The following is a 25,218-nucleotide window of genomic DNA, read 5'->3' as shown; positions in this document are numbered from 1 at the left end:
GAAAAGATGGTAAAGTTTAAATCATATACCATGTCTCATGAACTTCTACATGTTCAAACATACAAGTAAAAATTATATATTTTTTGACTATTAAGAATTTCATCATATATTAGATGACTGTAGTGCTATGTTGAAAGTTGAAACATACAAGCACATACTCATATTTATTTTCTTGTACTTGTACACACTAGATTTATGGAACTAATAATATATTTGACTTTCCCGCTATCTTAGGTCCTTGACCATTTGGTCATTCAGAAACTAAATGCAGAGGGGGAGACTTGAGAAGAAGGAAACCAAAAAGGGAAACTCTCTGTTTGATAAGGTAAGAGTTTGAAAAGGACAATATAAAATTTAGCTTGTACATGTCCTTTTTAGTTGGGGTGGACCCAGCTGGACTGACATTTTTACCTTATTTATTATCTTGCTTCATCAAATTTTAATTATCTTTTTCTGTCTTCTGGTGATACTATTGGCATATTATTTGGGCTCCATGGCAGACATTGTTCAGTTGACTTTTTACACTTCTTGTCATTATAGAATGAGCTGTCAGCCATTTTACGGTTTGGAGCTGAGGAACTGTTAACGGAAGAAAAAAATGAAGAAGAAAGCAGAAAGAAACTCTTAAATATGGATATCGATGAAATTCTTGAACGAGCAGAGAAAGTTGAATCTAAGGGTGCTGAAGAGGAACAAGGAAATGAACTATTAAGTGCTTTCAAGGTAAACACGTCATACATATCACATAGGATGTCATACATATCACATAGGATACAATCTTTTAGAAGTACAATTGGCTAGTCCATTTGTTTGGTTTCCAACTAAAAATATCCTTAAACTAATTTTGAGGACCAGTAAGTTTTCCCCTCTTTAGATTTTAATTGCCAATTTTTGTGGTGCTTGATGGAACTTTCTGGAGTCGTTGGATTCAACCTGATGGGGTTGCTCAAGATATATGTGCTTGGTCCCTCGACCAGCTTTGCATATGCAGGATCCTTTTCTATTCCTTTCCTTATTTCTGGCTTGTTCTTTAAGTGCCTGTAGGATGCTTTAGCCCCTCGTGCTGCAAGGAATAAGAAGAACTATATGGAGGATGCTCAACCTGAAAACAGTAGCAAAAGGAAAACTAGGGGTCTTGATCCTCATGAAAGAGTCCAGAAGCGCCGTAAAGCAGATCATCTAGTCAATTTGACACCAATGATTGAGGGTGCACCAACTCAAGTTAGGGGATGGTCTTATGGAAATTTATCAAAGAAAGATGCTGCTCTCTTTGCCCGTGTGGTAAATTCTTATTGTTTGCAATCCTTCTATTCCTTTAGTCATAGCTGTACTTTGCATCTCTTTAACACATAACTGAAAATTGCTCATATTTGTTTTCTTTCTCTCAATGTTGAATTCTTTCCCGAGAAAAGCAACTATCATACAATTATTTCGGTAATTGGTTTATCTTAATTTAATTGCTGACAGCTCTCTTTAGCAAAAAAAATTGAACTTAGCAAAAATAGGCTGAAGGGTGGAATATGGAAAGAAACTCAATAAACCAAAAAATAAAAAACTTGTAATATGTCCTAGTTAATTAGTTATTAACGGTCTTCAGTATTTAGCATGCTCTCTTGCTAGCTCAATTTAATATAGAAAACTGAGTCTGTTGACGTGTTCAAGCTTGTGTCCTCTGTTTGGTCGTCCTGCTCTGCATATAACCCATATTTGGCTCTTTGTTTAGACATTCCGTGGGCGTTTGAACCTCCTGAAAAGAAACTCGAGTGTTCAGCAATACTTGCAGAAACTTTTTAATGACAAAATCAGAAGACTAATATACCAATATGCTTTTTCATGATACTGCTCATAAGTATCTAACAGTTAAAAACTGAGTAAAATTTAGTTTGTAGCATTCTTTACTTCAGGTTCAGCTTAATCACTACCGATATTTTCTAATGGAGGTTAAAAAGTTTGGGATCCATAGCCAAATTAGGTCAGTAGTGGCAGAGGTTGGGGTAGCAATTGAAGCAGCTCCAACTGATGCACAGGTTGAGCTTTTTGATGCTTTGATTGATGGCTATAGAGAAGCTGTTGAGGGAGGAAAGCCAGATCCTAAGGTTTGTTTTATAGTACTTTCCATGATCAGCGCTTCAAACATTTTTTTTTCAGATTTTGGAAGTGTAGTATCTAGTCTTATGCGGTTTACAATTTTTTTATGGTTAAAACCATTAGGGAACTGTATTGGATTTTTTCGGGGTTCCTGTAAAAGCACACGAGGTTTTAGATCGGGTTCAAGAACTTCAGCTCTTAGCAAAGAGCATTAAGAAATATAAAGATCCAGTTGCACAGTTTCGACTGCTGATGCACTTTAGGGGTCCGCCATGGTCTAAAGGATGTGGATGGGATCAAGGTACTATAAAGCTCTCTCTCTCTCTCTCTCTCTCTCTCTCACACACACGCACACCCCTTCTCTTGCTCGAACACTCACATGCACTGCACGTTCAGAAAACTTACATTTGTTGTTCTGATGCTTAACCAATACTCTTTTATATTCATTAGCTGATGATGCAAGGTTGCTTTTCGGAATCCACTACTATGGATTTGGTAATTGGGAGAAAATAAGGTTAGACCCAAAGCTTGGTCTTACTAGGAAGATCGCTCCAGCGACACTTGCTCAGCGTGAAACATTTTTACATCGTGCACCCAATTTGGACCAACGAGCATCTGCACTTCTCTGTAAGGTATAACTTTATGCTTTAGTATCTAGATTTTAAAAATGGGTATCTAATTTTGGTGGTTATACTTTTTGTGTAAGTCTATCATCCATAAATATTTCAGGTTGAGGTTGTATTTCCACATATGGGTACCATAGCCCCTCTTTGTATGACTTCTTATTTAATTCTTTGAAAGAAAATGTTCACGTGCTCAATGTGGATTTTAGCATTCGTAGCTAGATAGAAATATGAGTATAGCATTTGCATGCCGTATTCTCACTTCGCTCATTGATTGTTACTCGTTTTTAAGTTGGCACAATATAGCTTGATTCTTGTGCTACTTGTAACTAAATATGATGTTTTATTGTTTGCATTGTCTGTGGTATTGGCCAAGTGACCTCCAGTTTTTTTTTGAATTTAGTGCACATTTATTATAAGTGTAGGAACATGTACAATGTAGGCATTGTTAATACTATTGTTGAGTGAAATTTATGATTTGGGACTACGCATGTAGCGGGTTTACATTTTAAAGTAGTGTATATCTCTCTCGTTACATTTTAAAGTAGAAGTCTATCTAAACTCTTTTGTTAAATGAAACAGGTAATGCATGTGGCATTTGTTTGTTGTCGACCTTGAAGGATGGATGTGGTCAATATTGCCACTTGGACACTTTCTAATAGGAAGACTTTCTTTCTAGCTAGTTGTAAGCATAATGTAATGTACTTTTTTGCTTGGAAAATTGAAGTACTTGGTGTTTACAAATGATTTGTATTGTACTTTTTACTTGGAATATTGAAGTACTTGGTGTTTACAAGTGACTTGATAATTTTGAGTGATTGAATGAATATTTTATTCTTGAATGACATTGATAGTGTGATTGTGTATTTTATGGAATGGATTGTTTTTTAAAAGAGTTGTATCTTGGCTAGTTCATATAGCAACCGGTGGTGGCTAGGGCTAGTTGTATCTTAAATAATAATAATAATAATAATAATAATTGGTTGCTATATATCCACTATTATTATTATTTTTAAATATATTTTGTGATGCCAAAACGACGTAAGATTTGTGACGTCAAAATGGCGTTACAAATATTTGTGTCGTCAAAATGGCATCACAAAATATAGTGATGCCATTTCGATGTCACAAATTAGTGACCGTCAAAATGGCATCACAAATATTTGTGACGTCAAAATGGCGTCACAAAAATAATTGATGCCAAATTGTGATGCCATATTTATGACGCCAAAATGATGTCATAAATAATTTTAGTGACACCATTTCGGCGTCACAAAAAAGCTGTTTTGGTGTAGTGTTGGCGCCTGAAGTAGTCTAGTTTGGAGTATCTCAAAGTTTGTTTTTGATGTGGTTCACCATAGATTGTTTAAAGGTTAAATGTTGAGAGTTGAAGATAGGAAGGTAGACTATTAGTTTAGGACTTGTATTGGTTTACTAGCTATGAAGAACACTTAAAGCTTAAGTTGTAAATGATTGAATAACACAAAACATTGAAAGAAAGGATTGAAATGAAAGATTGAAACAAAGAACAACAAAAAGAAGATTGATTGATTGAAATAATAAAGCAAAATAACAATATTGAAATGAAGAAAAATAAAGTAAATGACTTGAATGAAAAAAAAAAAAAATACTAGAAAATAAATCCTACATGACGCTAGAATAAGTTTAGGTGCATTCTCTCTCTCTAACTTTTAGTTCTTATACCCCTACTTTATGCAATTGACTAATTTGCCATTCTCCATTACATTTGAGACACCTAATCCTTTACTTTATGCTTTTGTTTTTTCCTTTTCTTCTTGATTAAGTTAGGTTTTAGAGAAAGCCATCTTTTGAGTTGAGGACATCTATCTCTGGTCTTCTGAGTTGAGGACTTTGACTTTTAGCTATTTGGTTATGAGTCATTGACCTTTGACTTTGAATTTTTCAACACTTTTCCATAGCAGCTTCATGTCTTCATAATAAGCGTAATTAAGACTCATTTTGGTGCTAAGATGTAGCTTTTATGATAAGTGGTATGAATTTCTCTATAACCTGAAAAAGACAATAAAAGCTTTGAGTTGTCTTTTCATTAAGCGTAAGAAGGGCTGTAATACAGTAATATAAAGGTAATAAAATACACATTTGGGAGTTGATCACTACTTTCAAATAGCATCTTGCTTGTTCTAAAGCAAGGATGAGAGAAAAAAAACTAAATCACAAATGAGTGATTTATTATAAGTTATACTAATCTGGTTTTGCAGAGTGCGACTGCATTGACCATATGCGACAAGGCCTTAAACGACTAGGAATTCCCTAGTGAACGAGCTTTAAGCCTCGTGAGAGTTTTCCAGTGAAGGTCTTCTTCTATTTAGTACAAAGGTCTTGTTTCCTTATTTATTCTCAGATGTCCATACATCTCATTAGCGGGGAATAAGGACAAACTCCATTGAACTTAGAATAACATATGTATAGTAATTTAATTACCTAAAGATAAATGCGCAAAACATGAGCAATGAAAAGCAAAAGTAGAGTCGTTTCTGAGACTTTTGGAGAGCGTTCTTAAGGTGGGTTCTCATAGGGGTGTGTTGCATTCACAACTCTCTAATAGATTCACTCAAGTTTCGTTCTCTCAAGTGCAGCGGGAACTTATATTCCTCACATACTCAAATGACGTCCAAAGAAACTGGGGTCGATTGATCACGCTTGCCACTTACTATCACACCATCCTATTCCTAATTGAGCTAGAGGTATTTTATTAGGAGTTACGGGGCTATAGGGTGATGGTTTAGAAAGAAAAGGAAAGGAAAAACAAAATTTGATAAGTTGAGAAATTAGGTCTTCAAGATACTTGTAACCAGAGAAGATCCTCGTTTTGTTCTTTGCTTCCGAATTGTAATTCTTTTAGCTCTTTGGCTTTGTGACTCCATATGATTTTGAATTTTGAGAGTTCTAACTTTGTTTTTGTTTGTTTTTGTTTTTGTTTCTGATTTCGTCTCCTTTTGATTTTGAACTTTTGGGTGATTCGATTTTTGACTCATTTGATTTTTTTGGAGTTTTTGGTTTTTGTGGTTATTTCTTTTCTTTTCTTTTCTGTCTTTTCTTTTCTTTTCGAAGCAACTAAATGATCTATTTTTGTATAAGATCTTCTCTTCTCTTTTTCTTATATCCATCAAATTCTCAACTCATTAGCGGATAAGCTTTTTATTGTGTGTTATAACGGGTCAGGAATTTATGGCGAAGAATAAAAAGACTTTTTTAGAAAATGGTGAAGGCTCAAGGGGGGTAACTAGAGGAAAAATATCTTTTTGGGTTTTTAACGTTTATTTGGCTATATATTGATCCAAAAAGGGCTTAAACTCTCTCATAGTGGAGTGGTGATCAAGCAAGTGGATGTGTGGTCTTTCTATCCGGACATTCTTTGTGTCATCACTCAATAATCATTCAGATGAGGCTTTGTGCTAGATTCTCATAGGATATGAAACTTAATTGTTCTAACCTTGGTCTTAGAAACTCACTACTATATACAAACAAATGTTGGTGTATGTCATTCATGAAAAGATGTAGAAACTATTGTATGTATATTAGTCTAAGTTCGAAGAACGAATCCTTACTCTATTGCTATAATGAGACTTCTAAACTTTTTATTCATCCTAGAAAAAAGAAACAAGACTTTTTAATACTTAATAGAAAAAAGAAACTGGTCTTTTTCGAAAAAATTTTTTAGAAAGGAAGAAATATACTATTATATCTACTATAGAAAATGTCTAGTTTTTGCAAAATGTTACTATACCACCCCCAAATAGAAATATGCTTTGTCCTCAAAGTATGAGGAGATAAGGAAAGAGATTACCATAGAAACATGAGCAAAAACGGCGATACACCTGTATTATATTCTTAATTATGAAAATACGCCACCCCTAAATAAGTTTGGGGCGTGGGTTATTTTATATAGAACGGGAAATACATGGGTTATTGTACTAGGGATTACTATTCTATGAAATATATTTTTGGTTTTTTTGTATTTTTGAAAACATAAAAAATGCAGAAAAATAGAAAATTTTGGCATGATGTATCTGTATTACCTTCTACTCATATACCAAATTCCACAAGAAAAAAAATAAAACAAGCAGATAAAATTAAGCATATAATTAAACTTATGCTATTGGCTGTTGAAGTAGGTATGAAGGGAGCTATTTGTATTAGAGCTCAATGAATTACAGTTTGTTCGGACTCTAAATGTGCAGTAGGAGTGATAACTGGACGAGAGGAACCTCCTTGGTATTGTCTTAACATTATTGCTTCCATTCAACTCTTGAAACAACAGTTTGAACATGTTGATTTCAAGAATGTGTATAGGGAAACAAATACGGTATAGTAGCTGATTGCTTCTCTAAGTTATGTAAGTCTTATGAGGATTCTATTTTCTATTTTCTTCCTCCTTTAGACTGTGCTCTAACTAAAATTGTAATGGAGGATGCGCAAGGAAAAGTGTACTTGAGATTTTGATTAATACAGGTTGAGGTCGGCCTAACCCCTAGCTTCTTTAAAAAAAAAACTTATGTTAAACGTCATACACGTAAGAAAGAAAAAGAAAAAGAAATATATCTAACTATCCGGACACTAGGGAAATTCCAAGTCAGAATCTGTGCGTGACTCGTCTTGACATCGAGAAGATCCTTCTCCTTAATGATGTCGGGTCTTAGCATGTCTATCACTACACAGGAGCGCATCTCTAATGCTCTACAATGTTCTAGTGACACTGTGTTGAAATCTTCGCTGCTCTTGCTAGAAACACTGATGCTCCTCTCTGAGGGTCTGCTGTTCCACTACGATGACTCCCTGTGCTTGCTTGAGCTGGTAGAGGCATTGATGCAGAATCCTCTGGCCTCCATGGAGGAAGTGAATTCCGTCCATGGGCTGAGTGAACTGTCGAGTGGCATCTTCAACGAAGTAATCTACTTTCTTAGTAGAGCGTGCTTCTCGGCGGCTGTGGCAGCAGGTGGAAGCCAGAATTTCTGGATGCAGTGGGCATAGATAGGACATGTGGTAGCGTCCTTGACCTCCACTAGGGTATATGTGGCCTTGAACCACCAGTGCTGCATGATCTTGGTGACTAGCACTGGTAAAGGAGCGGTGGACCTCTTGGGTTTGCAGAGCTGCTCCCAAACGAAGGCGACGATGCAGAAGCTATTCTTCTACTCCTCAAGGATCCATAAAATGTGGAGCATTGCCTTACCGATATCAGAAGGCTTGGTTGAGCCTAGTAGGTTGTAGGTTGTCCACTGAGATACTGCCAACTGATTCCTTCGTAGCGAACTCTGAAACACGTAGTGAGACTTGGGGTTTTTCATCCCCTCGAGAAGAGTGGCTACCATCATCACATCGATGGTCTTGTTGTTTGGGGACTGTTCCGTCTGAACATAGACCTTTAGAGGAATCCCCAGAACCTTACTCACCACCTCCTTGGTGAGCTCAAGCGAGCGACCATCCTTGACAACCATGATGCGGTCATCCTCCCTTCTAAGCATATGGTTATAAAACGAAAGAGTAAGAGATGGAGAATAACTCACACCTTCCAACAAACCAAAGCTTTCCTTCCTCTTCTTCTAACCTTAGCCTTGAAGTGCACTTCAAATAGATCGGAATTGAAGATAGGTTCAAAATTTTGCTCTAGCACGATTTTAAGAACTCGAGCCATTTAGAGTGTGAATTGATAAAATATGGGTTTTTAGTTGGAATGGGGGTTGAAAAAGGAGGAGGCTATAAAAATTTTAGGTGGTGGTGTGTTTGGGTGAGCGGGTGGTCGCAAGCTGGCTTGGGCAGCTAGGGTTTGGAATTTTTGTGAAGAAGAAGATAAATGTTGGGCAGTCACATGGGCTAAATAGATTTGATGGAATGTGCCTTGCACGTTCCTTTTAAGTGAACATGAAATTGTGGCCCAAGCTTAAATGAAATCAGGAAATTCCGATCTTGTCCTCCATGCCTTACCAACTGCAAGAGCCAATCTGCGCTTCGTTACTTGTCCGAACTTGACTTGTGAGATACCAAACCAATCGGCATCGAAAATGCCACGTAAAGATATATGGTACACTCACATACAACGGTGGATGAAAAATAGATGAGGGAAAGAAACGAAAAGGAACTGTTGGAAAATATGTACAAATGAAAGAAGGAAAATTTTAATTAGATTTTTTTGGGTTTTGAATAAGAACTGAAATTTTAAAAAGGTGGGTCATTTTAAGTCAGATTCCCAAGACTTGAAGTCTTTGAAAACTTGAGTCAATCCCAACCAGATGGTTGGATTACTGTCCTCAGCTGTGCGTAATGCACTGGAGGATAACACATGTAGACTTTATAAATAGAATTATTATGAGGTTGAAGACCGGGGCAAGTTGGTGTTTGACAATTTGAGCACCAGCCTTCTCTCATAGCTCGTCTCTTATGTGCGTATGAACTTTTACCTAAAGCAGGAATAATTTTCGGTATATGTGTCCATATATTCAGCTGTAGTTCTCTAGGAAGTGCTTGCACATGATCATTGAAAGTGATCCATCTAGTCTTGCTAGGTGGAAGGTGGAGGATTTTTGATTGCAACAGAAGACATTTTTGAAAGTTTTGAAATTTTTTAGAAAGAGAGAAATTTGATAAGGGAAAAGATTTTTGAGAAGAACGGGGACAGATTTTTAAGAAAGGAAGAATTTTTGAAAATTTTGTTCAAGTTTGAGTCTTTTAACGTCAGATTCTTGAGACAAATAGAGAGGTGGAGGGAAAAGATAGAATTAAACAGATAATAGTATCACTTTGGGTTACTCTATTTGTTTAATTCTCGTTTGGAGAAACCTCATTTTTTTTTTCTTTTTTTAGTTGGTTTTCTCAAGCAAAAGATATCTCTAACCATATAGAAGTTTTGACAAGACGATAAAATTATACGTAAATCTGGTATCTTTTTGGTTACTCCGGGGCGTATAACTTTCATTTTTATATCCTCTTGTTTTGAAAAATATGGAGAGATGTTTTAGGATACTTGTACTCAAAAAGTTGTGATGAAAAACAAACCATGCATAACAGGAAATCTCAGGCAACTGTTGTGTCAGCTCTGTGGCGAACCCAATCTTGACAGACAAAGCTTCAGCTACACGAGTTGGGGGATTTACTGTGCAAAACATGGAATGTCCTGACCCGGGCTAATAGCTTGGTGATATAGGTGACCCTTAGTAAGCAAAGCTAATCTCAAACCACCCCTAGATTGCATTGTTCTAGGGGTTGGTGTGTGTACAATCCATTGTCCGTTTTTTTTTTGGAAAAATCACATGACTATTGATGTATCGAGAATCTAGCATTAACAGAACAAAGAAAACAACTATTTTTGTAAAAGAAATGTGAAATAAAGAAAATAAAAATTGTATACTCGCTCCATAGGTTTACACTTACTAAAACGACAAATAAAAAATATTTTACAAAGAATATACGAGATATACGTGGACTAAGGCTCCGACACTTACAACCACACACTCCAAATGGAGGGCCTGGTTACATTATTGATGTATTCTTTTTGAAGAAAAAGATGGAATGTAATGGAGAAAGGAATGTATCGTGGAAAAGAGGATTTAATCCTCGTACATAGGATGATCAGGAAAGAGTTTTTAGCGCTCCAGCTTCGTTCACGTCACTTGTCGCTTCAAAGGCTGTGTTTGTTGGTTTAGGGTTAGGAATATCTTGACATGAGAACACACCTTTCTGGGTTTTCTCTTGGGCTAACAAGCTCAGAGATTGTTGTATGGATGCTAGGATTTGGGTTTGTTGTTGCATGACAGATATCATTATTTCGGTGGGCATATATGTTTGGACATTAGTTGATGGTGTAACTAGAACTAGGTCTCTTTGGTTATTGATAGGTGGGTTTTTGTTAAACTAGGATGGAACCAATGCTCTCTTCTGATTTTTATAGGTACCTTGTCCTTGTCCTTGTCTTGATGCATTTGGTGGTTTGTTGAAACCTGGAGGTGGTTGATTTTGTGGAATGTTAGTCCATGCAAAGTTTGGATGTTGTCTCCATGGTTCATTTGGTACATTGAAAGCACACACTTCTTCTGGCTAAAGTGATGATAGGTTTGTGATCAAGGGACAGGTGGCATCTATATGATTTAAGCTTAGACAGAAATTGCATGGTGAAGTATTTATGTTCATGACAGGATGAGGGGTTCGGTCTTTTTGTTTGGTTGTGAGGGCTTCAATTAAAGTTTTGATCTCCGAATCAAATTTCACCTAAAAAATACCACTAGCCTTGGATGTACTGGGTTGAGCTGTTCTGGAATTACTTATATCGCCCCAATGCATACTCTTTTTAGCTTGGTTTTCAAGAAAGGTTAAGGCTTCGGTTGCACCTCTATCCAAATAATTACCATTACTCATGATGTCGAAGGTTACTTTGTATTCTTGGAGAAGGCTTTTGAAGAAACATTGGACAAGAGTAGATTTTTCTAGTTTATGGTGAGGACACGAATGGAGTAGGTTAGAGAATATATCCCATGTTTCGTAAAATGTCTTACTTGGACTCTGTCTAAAGAACTGTATTTTACATCTTATCTCTTCTATTTTCTTCGGTGGAAAGTACTTCTTCACGAAGGAGAACACAACCTTTTACCATGTATCGAAAGAATTGGGCCTCTACAAAAGAAGCCAAGCGTGACTCTTAGCAGCTAGAGTGAAAGGAAACACTCGTAGCTTAACCTGATCAACGGTGATACCTAGATGGTGGAAAGTATTACATACTCCATGTATCTGGCGTAGATGCTCATATGGTAACTTGTGTTCAAACCTGTGAAAGATGGGTAGAAGATTGAACACGTTCGGTGGAATGCAAAAGTCGCTTGTGAGCGGTGTGAGTCATATAAAAGATGGAGGCCCATCTTGCAACGGTGTGTAGAAGTTGGAGAGAGGCTCTTTAGCTTGCACTACTTCATCGCCCATCTTAGTAGATGGAGGACTAGAAATAGGAGATTGTCTAGGACGACGTGCTCTCCTACGTGAGTAAGTTTTATTCTTGCTAATACCTATAATGCCTGAATGCAGTATCATGCACTTTTAGTAAGACAACAAAACTATCCTAACATGCGGAAACAATGCAAAGTATGCTCAAGCAATCGAAATTTGATTTTGCAAGTATGGAGTTTTGAAAACTTTGCTTGGTCTATAATTTTACTATCCCCTATTCAAAGGAACAATTAGGCGCGAGACTAGGATTGCTCGACTACATTTTTAAGAAGAGTAGGCAATCACTTCACCAAGTGGTTTGCTACCAAGAATCTCACTCACGATGAATCTGGGGAGGGAGTGAGGAAGGTAGTTAGTCCACCGGAATCTGGTAATTGATCACTCTAAATCCTCGTGGCTATATTTTTGTCCTTTTCTGGATGAGCGTGACTACCTTGGGCTCTAGTTAGTTGATTTTAATTCATTTTTTTGGTCTAGGGCTTCAAGAATCAAGCATCGTCCAATTTATCTACATTGGGGAATAACTTCCCAATGGTTGCTATGTGGCTCGGGTTCAACCTTATGCGTGACTGTAAATTGTAGTGCGGAAATTAAATTTCAAATAATCATGTAAGCATGCTTGAACACACAAGGTATCTTCTTACGTAGGCTTCGAGGAGGTTTAGAATTTACCTCTCAAGCCATGCTTACACGTTGCTTGAGGAGAAGGCGACGTCAGTTGGCGCGTGATCTGAGAATCAGACCCAACCTTTCGAGCTTTTCCCTATTTTAGGTTACAATAAAGGTGTTCTTAATAACTTTTTAAGTGGACCTTTTAATAATTAAACAACTTTGCCTTCAAGGGCCCAAAACATAAAAGTAAACTAATACTAAAACTAATCTAATAGATTAACTAGTTTAGATAGATTATCTAGATTAACTAGAGCTAAACTTAGTTAGAGTGTTGATTACCAAGTTGATTCAAAGTGTGCGAGCGTATGGTTCATGGCTCGCCTCGCACACTTGAACTTCTCAAGATAATGAAAAATCTAATCTCTTGGTAAGTTTAGAACTTCAACCAAGTTTTCACCCAAGTTTATCCATATAGTCAATCAAAACTCATATTTTCTATTTTTTTTTTCGTTTTTTTCTTTATATCTCTAACTATTACAAACAAATTCCACTGATTTATACTACTCTATTACAAAATCTGGGTATGTAGTTCAACTTAACATTAAAAACAAACTTGAACTGGAAAAAAACTGGGCAGCTGTGTGTAAAGGTGACCGGGCGGTCGTCCGTCCGGTTCCGGTGAAGTGGTGTCAGTTTTCGGCTATAGGTTCAGCTCCTCTCCAGCATGTTGATCCTGAACCCTGATTTGGAAAAAAGTAAGTTAGTAATAAAAAACAATGAATATTAAAAAAAAAATAGAAGTGAAAAGGTGAGAATAGTGCTTCCCTCCTTAGATGCTTAACCAAGCATTCTTGCTCCTTCAATCCATGACGGTGGCGCCATTTGAAGTATCTCAAAGTTTGTTTTTGATGTGGTTCACCATAGATTGTTTAGAGGTTAAATGTTGGGAGTTGAAGAAAGGAAGGTAGACTATTAGTTTAGGACTTGTATTGGTTTACTAGCTAGCTATGAAGAACATTGAAAGCTTAAGTTGTAAATGATTGAATAACACAAAACATTGAAAGAAAGGATTGAAACAAAGAACAACAAAAAGAAGATTGATTGATTGAAATAATAAAGCAAAATAACAATATTGAAATGAAGAACAATAAAGTATATGACTTGAATGAAAAAAAAACAAGACTAGAAAATAAGTCTTGCATGACACTAGAATAAGTCTAGGTGCATTCTCTCTCCCTAAATTTTAGTTCTTATACCCCTATTTTATGCAATTGACTAATTTTCCATTCTCCATTACATTTGAGACACCTCATCCTTTACTTTATATTTTTGCTTTTTCCTTTTCTTCTTGATCAAGATAGGTTTTAGAGAAAGTCATCTTTTGAGTTGAGGACATCTATCTCTAGTTTTCTGAGTTGAAGACTTTGACTTCCAACTCTTTGGTTATGAGTCCTTGACTATGACTTTTTCAGATAGCAGCTTCCTGTCTTCATAATAAGCATAATTAAGGCTCTTTTTGGTGTTAAGACGCTTTTATGATAAGTGGTCTGAATTTCTCTGTAACCTGAAAAAATCAATAAAAGCTATGAGTTGTCTTTTTCATAAAGCGTAAGAAGGGTTGTAATACAGTAATGCAACGGTAATAAAACGAACATTTGAGAGCTGATCACTGTACTATGTCAAAAACATGATAATGCACAAGCAGTTATTTACTATGTAGGTAAAACACTAAATGAAGCTCAACAGAATTATATAACCACTGAAAAAGAATTCTTAGCCATTTTCTATGCATTAGACAAATTTCGTCCTTACTTGGTAGGTTATAAAACCTTAATTTACACCGATCATGCAACATTTAGATACCTTCTCCTGAAGAAAGATGCTAAACAGAGATTAATCCGATGGATCCTTCTCCTGCAAGAATTCACTTTGGAGATTAAAGATAAAAAGGGAGTTGAAAATGTAGTAGCTGACCACCTATCTAGATTAAACAATGATACCGACAGTGATTCTGATTCTATTTCAGATTATTTTCCTGATGAACACTTTTACGCTATCAATTCCGCACCTTGGTATGCTAATATTGTGAACTATCTGGTGACTGAAGACACTCCACCCTTATGGAATAGAAATCAGTGGAAGAAGTTTTTAGCTCAAGTAAAGTATTATCATTGGGATGATCCCTATCTTTTCAAATATTGTCCGGACCAGTTTATTTGACATTGCATTCCAGTCTGAGAACAATTTGTGGTACTCTCTTTTTGTCACGAGCAATCTTGTGGAGGACATTTTAGTGTGAATAAAACTACATCAAAAGTGTTACAATGTGGATTCTATTGGTCAACACTCTTTTGTGATACTACAGGAAAACAAGTTTTACACTACGGTTCAAAATCGTGGGAAAAGGGGACCGTCGCAGGGCCGTAGGCTGTTTGTGCGTCGGAAATAGTCTGCACACAGTCATGACCGTCGGTAAAGCCTAAAGTGTGTTTGTTATGATGGAAACCCTATGGAAAGGAAGGGAAAATAAGATTGGTCCACCTTTTCCATAGTGTTTAAGGTGTTTGTTTATCCATGGAAAGGAAATGAGCTTTTCCATAGAGAAACAAAATCATGGAAATGGAAAAGGTTTTGTGTCCTTAGCTAACCCTTGAAAATTTTGTGGAAAAAAAAGAAAATAGATAGCTAGGGACTTATTACTAGCACACCAAACAATACAATTATTCCTTTCCATAGCTTTTGCAAACAAACATGATTATTCCTTTCCCCAGTTTTTACTTTTCTTTTCCTAGTTTACCAAACACATATCATTTAGAATTATTTCCTTTCCATTCTATTCCATTCCACTCCCTGCCAATAGTGACAGTCTTTGCATCAGTTATTGCCGTCGGTATGGCCACGCCAAAAACTATCGCATAATCCGTGGGAAAAGGCCATTTTTACCCTACAGTTTTGGGCCGTGGGGAAAGGTCGGTTTTTCCTACCGTCGTGGTCCGTGGGATGTGTTGTTTTTGCTACGGCTATAGACCGTGGCAGAGGTTTTTTTTTTTTTTTTTTTTTTTTAAATATTGATATTTTAATTCTTTGTATTTTCACCTGCAATCAATAGAGACCTACCAATCACCTAACAAAACATCCATATTAACCATCCTACACGTCAAAATCACCATTTCCATTAATCTCATGTACTATATAAACTAGTACAAAGCAAATGATTGAATTAATTAGTACAAAAAGGGAGTCTCTTTGTATTACATGTACTATATAAACACATTCTTAAACAAAAAGATAGACGAGTAATATGAGATGTTCTATACACAAATTACTAATAAATGCATGGTAAACTCAGATAATTAGAGCGGTTAACAACTGCTATTTCTAAGTACTATACATATTCTCAAGTAGAATACACATTCAAGATAATACGCTAGATCGTAATCTCAAGTTACATTAGTGTGAGAGCCTTTCAAGCCTGTAACTGGTTCAATAGGCTGCAACAAGTCAAGCATAAAGACTACAATAAGTCTTTGAACAAAAAATTTCTTCTTTGAAACCATGATCTCCTTACTGCTTGATGGATATGCCGCTCATGTCTTTCCAAGAGTTCACCTAAAATCCTCCTGATCATGAGAATGGGATAGGTGATTAGCAATCAATCCTGGACTAAGAGCATCATTAGGCAAGGTCACTAAGTAACATCTTTTACGAACTTCCATGAATACATTTCAGGATCATATGACTACTCGACAGAACCAGTTTCAGTGAATGCTCATGGCAAACCAACACCAGTTTCAGGCTTAAGTGATGGATACTCTAGGCGATATTCAGGAACAGTTAGCCTCTATGGGAGCTTGTACTGCACACCGTCGCAGGACTCCTAGTTCTTCTTCTGCAGCCCCCTGAGGATTCTCAGTTGACATTTTATTTTCCCGGTTTTGTATATTATTTATGTCAGATATTTTATTTACGTGTTTGCATTTTAATTTTCCAACCTAGGATGTCTATTATTTTCCTACATTTTCCAAAACTTTTGCCGTATCAAATATTATATTAGTTATCTCCAATATTATATTATATATAAGTAGAAACATATATAATAATATTAGTAATAATAATATATATAGATATATATTTTTGACGTCACACTTAACGACAAATTTTTCCGTCCACTAACGTTTTGCAAAAACGATCAGAAAACGGTCATGAAATCGCACCAAAAACGGTCAGAAAATGGTCATGAAATCGCACCCAAACGGTCAGAAAACGGCTCCATTTTCTTTCTATAAATAAGTTCAACACATCTTTCACATTCACTCCTTTCATCTTCTTCCCTCTACACTTCTTCTTTAATTCTAATATCGTTTTTAGTTCGTACCAATTTTCAAGCTTCATGGATGCACTAGAAAAGTTTGAGCAGCGGCAAATTGAATATGCTACTCAAGTCTTCATGCTCGTTTGTTTTATTATAGTAATGTTGTTAATGTGGCATATAGTGTTATCAAATATTTAGGCTTGTATTTTATTCCCCATGTCATTTGGTGTGTTTTCACATCTCTGTACGTTGTTACATCTTATTATGATCTTATATTTACATCTTCCTTGTCCTTCTACTTACGTTAACTATTTATGTTAAAAAAAAAAAAAAAAAAAAAAAAAAAAAAAAACTCCTTGTAATCACATGCTCCATTCTTCCCATCCACACTACATCCACTTTTGCGACTTGTTTCAAAAGATACATGTGGTCTAACTACCCTGTGACACCTCGATTCGTATTTTCTGCATCTTCGGATTGGTGCCTATTTATGGATAGGCTAGATAGACACCTCTAAAATCCAATCTTCCCTTTTCCACTAAATTTTCTTCACCACTCTTTAATGGCCTTCACTCGAATTTTCGTACCCGAGCAAAATTTTATAGAAAATTTATAGAGCGTTCTATTTCACCCATATTTTGATACTAAAATTTTACGTTGAGGATGGTTCCCTCTATTACATCATAAGGAGGCACTTTATTCCAGAGAATTGGTCCTGCTATTCTATAAACACGGTTATTTCCAAAACGAGCAATTCTTTGTCTGTGCAAACGGTTGTGAGCGTGAATTGACTATGGAAATCATCTCTGAGGTACTTCAAATTCCCATTACGAACCAGGGGGTACACCTTCAGGATTCACCATTCGACAATATCAGGTATCTGATGTTTGCAACTATCCTTTTGGCGAATACAACCGGAAAAACCGCATTGTTTATCAACGATCCTTGCAAAGAAACCAATTATCTGTGATCCAATGGCTAGCTCATAATGTGCTCGGCACATCTAAAACTTTCGAAATAACAAAACCCCTCTTCCATCTACTTTGGGTCTTGTAGACTAAATGCAATGATTTTGGCATAATTAAATTTCTCTGGAACGTGATCACACGTGCCAGGAAAAAGGCAACTCCTTTGCCAACCATTGTGACACTTATCATGATGCGTTGGGGTTTTCCTATTACTGCTCCTAATACACCTCTCAGAACAGCTAACATTCTCACCATTCATTCAGTTTGTATGAACGGTTTTTGGACTCCCGACGTTGCTAAGAAACATGTCGGTGCAGAAACCGGCGAAGCTTGTTCCGATGTCAACATCTTCACTGAAAATGCAATACACAACGTATTTAATCCTATGGAAGGCCTTTGTTTAATTCACCAAGGACTAATGGCATTATATACACGTCAGAACATCATCATCACTGGTCTTTTTGAATTTCATGACCTACGGACAATACAAGACGAGGAACAAGCACAATTCTTGCACAACCACAACCAGTTCTTGGCAAATTACACTCTCATAATGGAGAACCACGCGGAGATTTACCAGACACAGAACGCCAGTTGCAACAAGCTGTTGCACGAATTGACTGCATCGAGAATCTTATAAATGGATTTCTCACACCAAAGGATCCTCGCCGTTACTTGGGCCCATGACACAAATTAGATTTTGCAAATTTATGTTCTTTGTCATTTTCTTTTTAGTTTTTAATATAGTGCAATTTTTCTTATGGTAATAAATGTCATTTGTTTTTACTTAGTCATTTCCATCGTATTCTAATTTTTGGTTTATCTTTGTCTACAGGTGGTATCTTTCATCACACGTCGTTCACAATGGCATCTCCAAAGATTATTTCGGAACAATCTTTCTATGCTTTGTTGAATTCTCCGACATATGGACATCGTTTCAGAGACTTCGTCACCCAAGTTGGTTGGAACTCGCTCATTCTGCAACCGAAGCAGACATACTCTCCAGGTTTGGCAACTTATTTTTATGATCATATGGAGGATCCACCTGCTGCACATGGTTTCATTTTGAACGGATTTGCAATCCGTATTGGTAACACCCGACATCTCTTCTATTAGCCAGCAGTTGCTATGGCTTTGGACCTTCCTTATGTAGGAACCGTTATTTTCAGAATGAATATTTCTACAAACCGCAAAAACCCACACGCAGCGAAATTAATGGGGTTCAAGCTTTTGGATAGAAAACATACCTTTTAGAATCAGCTGAGATGTAATCTCTGAGAATCCAATAGCTATGAATCCGAATCAACAATCAACCCCTTGATTTTCTATTGTATTCTTTTAGAATAGATTGGACATTGTGTGGGCAACGATCTACCAACCCCTTTGTTTCTCACAAAGCTAGATCCAATTTTGGATCTATCTTTCCTTGCCTCTCTTTTCAATCCAGTGAATAATAAATTTCGACTAGGAGAGAAGGGATTCTATTTATAGGCTACAACATGGACCATGAGGAGAAATTAGGGTTGGGCCTCCTTGATAGGGTTATATACTAAAATCATTAGTTTTGTATTAACTCTAATTCTTTATATTTTGAATGAGAATCATATGGGCAAATGTTATGCATATTATATATGTTATTAGTTATATGCATGTGTCTAATACTTTATGTTGTAGATGATATGGTGTGGACACACATAAGATCATATCATCAGTACCTTATAAAGTATAAGTAATCGTTCACAACCTAGATAGATTTGGACAAACCATTGGTACGGTTGTAGTATAATATGGTATTAGTCTATCTTGACTATAGGATTACACTAGTACACTTTGTGTGTATTGAACAGGACCAAGTGAGGTTGTTTCTCCTTATACTGACTATATAAGAGAATAAACGCCTCTGTTATTATGGATGCTTGTCCTCCTAATCCAGATATAATAACGGGCACTTACGTGCATTGTACATTACTTTAAATCATCAATGAGTGAGATTCATTGGTGAATCAACAAACTCGATGGATTGGGTAATGACATTGTATGTAAGGTGTGCTGTTGAATATAGAAGGAATCTGTGTCCCGCAAGAAGTCGGGTTGATGAAGTCCCCTTGAGGAGCTCAAAAAGATTGTCATGTAAACCCTACAGGTGGATTTATTTCAACATGACAATGAGGTTGAGTGGTACTACTCAAGGACATAAGAATTTAATTAATGTAGTTGTCAGAAACTTGACTTAAGCAACGGACATTCGATATCTTAAGCACGGGGAGATCAACAAGCATATAATATGGAGCCCATAAACACTGACATGTAATTTGGGATTAGGGCGGTAGTGCAACAATGGCCTTTAGTGGAATGAGCCATTTGTTGACGGACTTGGGCCGTGTGTTCGGGGCGAACATGGGAAACCCAAGCCCATCAGAAGACCCAACCCTAATTTCTCCTCATGGTCCATGTTGTAGCCTATAAATAGAATACTCTTTCTCTCTGGCTGAAATTCACTATTCACTGGTTCTGAAAAACAGGCAAGAAAAATAGATCTAAATTCATTTATGATCTTGAGAGAAAGAAGGGGATTGGTAGATCGTGTCCACACAACGTCCAATCTATTCTAAAGGAATACAACAGAAGATCAAGGGGTTGATTGTTGATTTCGGATTTGATAAAGCTTGGATTCTCAGAGTTATCTAAATCGGATTCAAAGGTATATTTTCCAATCACAAATTGTGGACACCCATTAATTTCACTGCGCGTGGTGTTCGCGGTTTGTAGAAATAGTAATTCTGAAATAACGGTTCTTACACTCTTGACGGGCTTAGGCTTCCCATGTTCACCTAGAACACACGGCCCAAGTCCGTCAACAAATGGCTTATTCCACTAAAGGCCATTGTTGCACTACCGCCCTAATCCCAAATTACGTGTCAGCATTTATGGGCTCCATATTATATGCTCGTTAATATCCCCGTGTTTAAGATATCGAATGTCCGTTGATTAAGCTAAGTTACTGACAACTACATTAATCAACTTCTTATGTCCTTGAGTAGTAGCACTCAACCTCATTGTCATGTCGGAATAAATCCACCTGTAGGGTTTACATGACAATCTTTTTGAGCTCCTCAAGGGGACATCATCAACCCGACTTCCTGCGGGTCACAGACTCCTTCTATAATCAACAGTACATCTTACATACAATGTCATTACCCAATCCATTGAGTTTGTTGATTCACAAATGAATCTCACTCATTGATGATTTAAAGTAATGTACAATGCACATAAGTGCCCGTTATTATATCCTGATTAAGAGGACAAACATCCATAATAACAGAGGTGTTTGTTCTCTTATATAATCAGTATAAAGAGAAACAACCTCACTTGGTCCTGTTCAATACACACAAAGTGTACTAGTGTAATCCTATTGTCAAGATAGACTAATACCAGATTATACTACAACCGTACCAATGGTTTGTCCAAATCCATCTAGGGTGTGAACGATTACTTATACTTTATAAGGTACTGATGATATGATCTTCTGTGTGTTCACACCATATCATCTACAACATAAAGTATTAGACACATGCATATAATTAATAACATATATAATATGCATAACATTTGCCCATATGATTCTCATTCAAAAAATAAAGAATTAGAGTTAATACAAAAATAATGCTTTTAGTATATAACCCTCTCACCTTATATTCAGCCAAACACCCCCATTCAATACATCATACAAAACCACTTTAATGACTATTCTTGGGAAGATTTCACCGGCCGTTATGGCGATGGCATCGCCCAAGTCATCGAATGTGCAGAACATGGCCGATGGCTAGATAACACAATTCCACTAGCCAGTATGACCATGAATGTCGGGACTGCCATGTTGTTTATCCTTCTAAACATCATGGGGGATTGGCATTTTTCCACTACCTCCGATTCAGCTTGTAAGACTTTCCATGCTCTAGCCTAGCAACATACAGCCTTCGACATCACAGACCTAGTAATTGAGAACCTGAAAAGGGCTCGTCTTTTTCGGCAGCACTATATCACTTTGCCAGTTAAAGCTTGCCGGATAATGAGGACATTCTTCCCATAGTTTGCGGCCACTTTTCATGACTAGGTACGGGTAGATTCTATGTATCCGACAAATAGGATAATTCGTTCTTTTCGATTTCGGGTATGGCGGTGCCCTTCAAGGTATCTGAGGAAAGTTCGTTGTTTCCCTAATGATGAAAACATGATAGCTCATCTAGACACTTCTAGAAAGAGGAAGTGGAGCGAAGTCTGGCAGACTATGATAAACTGGCAGGACGCAAAGGAATGTCATTTCTATAAAGATGAAGCAAGAATGGACCTACCCCCAATTCATAATTGGGGCAATGTGAGTTGATGTACATATTTGTTTTACGTTTTGATATGAAAAATAAATAACCTAACAGTGTGCTTTCACTTTTGCGTTGTATAATATATATTGTGTTACCATAATTTTCTGTAGAAGATGTCAGCTATATTTTTGCTCAAAATCTCTTAGGTATATTATTTCTTCCTCTTGACACTTTGAGGACACAACGTTCGACTGTTTGGGGGTGGTGAGAACTTTTCGCAAAAATTAAGCATTCATAGTTGTATATAGTTTTATTTTATGTCTAAATAAGTGTATTTAGTGACAAAATCCCACTATGTCAGAATTCTCTATTTGCAACGGCCAATGGCCATCGTAAATGGTCCAAAACGACGGCTATAGACTGTCGCAACAGCCATCCTTAAAAATGCTGTCATTTTCATTAACAACGGCTCCTAACAGTTGTTTTGGTTTAAATAATTCGACAGCTTATGGCTGAAGTTTAATTTAAATGATACGACTGCTTGAAGCCGTGGTTAACTGAAAATTTTCGACAATTTTTGGCTATTGCTTATTTTATTTTGCTTTCTTCAAAATTTATGAAACTACATCCCATGGCTGTCCTTCAAGCCATTTTTTTTTTCACCTACAATAATGTCCAGCACACAAATCACATAGATATATGACCTGCTGTAACAAGCATACAAAACACACATTTACAACTTAATTTTCATTTTGCACCAAACTTCCATTAAAATACCAAAATATAAAGATAATTTAACGTTTACAAAAGCTTGACATCCAAAAGTCAAGATAAATGCAGCTTTAAATGTTTACTCTCTGATGCTCACAAAACATCTAAATGCTTAGACAAAATAGTACATCTAAACTTGTTTACACACAAGACTATATTTGATGACTCAAAACTCATAAGAAAATAAATGCACAATCTTTCATTTTAAAGGCAGGAGAGTCAAGGGCCTTCATCAAGGAAAAAGTACATAACTCTTTGACCAAGGGATGACTTTACCAAGCTCAGCATCTCCTAACGTTCCATCTCCATCCTAAAGTTGTTTATCGTAATCAAGTATCTCATCAATACGGCCGTTATAGGCATATGTAAATAGATGGAGCCATATAAGTACGGACTTGTCCCAGTGCAATCACCTTTTTCATTACAAACTTTTCTTTCGCTATGCAACTTGCAGATGGAGGAAGGCCCATACATGACTCTTCATGAACTGGTAGGGGTCACATTTGCTACATTAAGAAAACACAATGAAAATAAACCAACATATACCAAGAAAATGGAAAACAATGAAAAACATAAAACAAATTTACCAAATAACAAAGGATGTGAAACCCGACAGGGCAAAATTCATGCAAATTTGGAACAAACATGTAGATATAGTGCAAAACATATTCATTAAATATAGCGGCATTTATGAAAAGAAAGAAGTACCCATGATAGGTCAAGCACTTGATCAGAAGGATGCGGGATATGAAGGCTATACTTGACAATTTTTATCTATCACATGTTTGTAGAGAAACAAATACAATAGCATATGCTCTAGCTTGCAGCAAATTTTACAAATGAATGATGTATTTATATGAGGATGCTAAAATCCATACACAAAGTAGTAACCAAAACTAAGAAATAGGGATTAGTACTGGTACGAACAGAATGCACTGTTGCACTTGATGAAAACACATTCCAATCAGACTAAACCCCATAAGGAACGGTATACCTATGCCTCCTAACCCTCATATCAGTGTCCTAAAATGAACTCAGGGTATTGAAGAAGCTTGTGTCAAAAGGATACTAATGCAATGTTAAAAGTGCAGAACCTATGTTATATTAAGCCAAGCATGACGAAAGCTAAGTAGTATAGATCTCAAAAATATTACCTGAGATGTACTGCCCATACTAGAAGACTTTGTATTGAAGAGTCACATCCTTGAAGATCAGAAAGAATCGACCACTAGGGATACGAGAATAACAAAATATAGACAACGAGGAAAATATGTCAAGAAAAAATCTGCTAAACTAAAAAACCAACAGGCATACTGCAAGCAAAAATCCCTATTTTTTTGGTGAAATGAACATTTCATTGTTGAGATTTGACATTCATTAAATCAAAGAAAAGTTGGTCAAAAAGACCTACAAGGAAATCCTACAGAACCTAAGCACCCTGACCTAATTAAGCATTAAAAAACTTGTGGTGAAGAGGTGTATGGATTCCTTATTGTGTTGAAACTCAGTTACTGATATCACCCGATTTACCAATCAAGAGTCCGGATAGCAAGAAAATCTAATCTAATTTTATGGCACATAACACTCTTGAAATGTGTGCCACATTGAGTGTAATAAAAGATACTAAGAAACCAAATCATGTTTGATGTCATAAACCATATATATATGCAGTGGCTTATCAATAGAAACCGAATCTAATAAGAAATTTTATCAATGTGAAAGAATAAAGCATAGAACAGGAGTTAAGAAAATGGAAGGGGGCACCTAATTAATATCTTTCAATCCTTCCCCAGCCCCAAAAACTGCATCCTGGTTGTCTTTCCTCTTGAACAGACTGAAATGCTATCATAAGCAAAGTCCAAGTCATCCCCCTAAAAAGTTTAAAGATGTCACAGGTGTGAATGAAACTAATAGGCTACCTAAACATGGCAAAAATAAATCAAACGGAAAACAAATGCAATACATAAAATGAGCAAATGTATAACTAAATAAAGAATACAAAGCAAATCATTTAAAGGCAACCACTAACCTTAAAAAGTGTATAAGCTAGCATGTCACCTAGATAGAGAATAATACCAGCAATAACAAGAAGTGTTTCACCTAAGATGAGGAACCAAGTGTTATATTAGACATAGGAGAAGAAAAATAACCTAGTATGTGTTTCTATCTACCATATGAGTAGCAAAAAAAAAAAAAAAAAAAGGTTTGAAACAACAAGACATGCAACAAACAGATTTCAACAAGTTGCAAAAGAGTGCACAATACCCACTACTTTAATTTAGAATGTCAATATTCAACAAGTTCCAAAAGACCAATGAAAATGAACATCATACTACACAACATCTTACAATAATTTATCATCGGCTTCCAACAAGACACCCCTTGCTTGAGGAAACTCTAAAAACCAATGACGTGCTCATTCAATTAAATAGATGTTCTCTTGGTGTGAATATTACTGCTGCTATAATGAGTGTAAAGCCTTTACCAACACAAAAAAAGGGGGGGGGGGGGTCTCAAAATCTATATTTCCAAAATTACCAACAAGATTACCA

The 25,218-nt window shown here is 36.4% G+C and overlaps 1 protein-coding gene across 3 annotated transcripts; it reads left to right on the top strand.

Moving 5' to 3' along the window:
• Positions 1 to 233: 233 nt before the first annotated feature.
• Positions 234 to 3,558, top strand: LOC147493720 (protein CHROMATIN REMODELING 5-like). Of its 3 annotated transcripts, none has more exons than XM_086566526.1 (7): positions 234 to 325; positions 541 to 723; positions 1,045 to 1,281; positions 1,941 to 2,096; positions 2,212 to 2,389; positions 2,539 to 2,720; positions 3,294 to 3,558. In XM_086566526.1, exons 1-7 carry the CDS (start codon positions 266 to 268, stop codon positions 3,327 to 3,329), a joined length of 1,032 nt encoding a protein of 343 aa, XP_086422652.1. In that variant the 5' UTR covers positions 234 to 265; the 3' UTR covers positions 3,330 to 3,558. The 3 variants fall into 3 exon arrangements, with proteins under 3 accessions (XP_086422652.1, XP_086422651.1, XP_086422650.1); XM_086566525.1 differs by having other exon boundaries at positions 1,905 to 2,096; XM_086566524.1 differs by having other exon boundaries at positions 1,890 to 2,096.
• The last annotated feature ends 21,660 nt before the right edge of the window (positions 3,559 to 25,218 follow it).

This window comes from Coptis chinensis, chromosome 6, assembly GCF_015680905.1.
Source record: "Coptis chinensis isolate HL-2020 chromosome 6, ASM1568090v1, whole genome shotgun sequence".
Taxonomy (NCBI): Eukaryota; Viridiplantae; Streptophyta; class Magnoliopsida; order Ranunculales; family Ranunculaceae; genus Coptis; species Coptis chinensis.
The sequence above is the reverse complement of the archived record's forward strand: the minus strand, read 5'-3'. Positions and strand labels throughout refer to the sequence as shown.

What these genes read in the sequence shown, in the direction of transcription:
- LOC147493720 (XM_086566524.1), top strand. Translation starts at nt 266, where the DNA reads ATGCAGAGGGGGAGACTTGAGAAGAAGGAAACCAAAAAGGGAAACTCT. An exon ending in AACTATTAAGTGCTTTCAAG is followed by an intron (nt 724 to 1,044) that starts GTAAACACGTCA and finishes AAGTGCCTGTAG; the next exon opens with GATGCTTTAGCCCCTCGTGC. An exon ending in AGGATGTGGATGGGATCAAG is followed by an intron (nt 2,390 to 2,538) that starts GTACTATAAAGC and finishes TATATTCATTAG; the next exon opens with CTGATGATGCAAGGTTGCTT.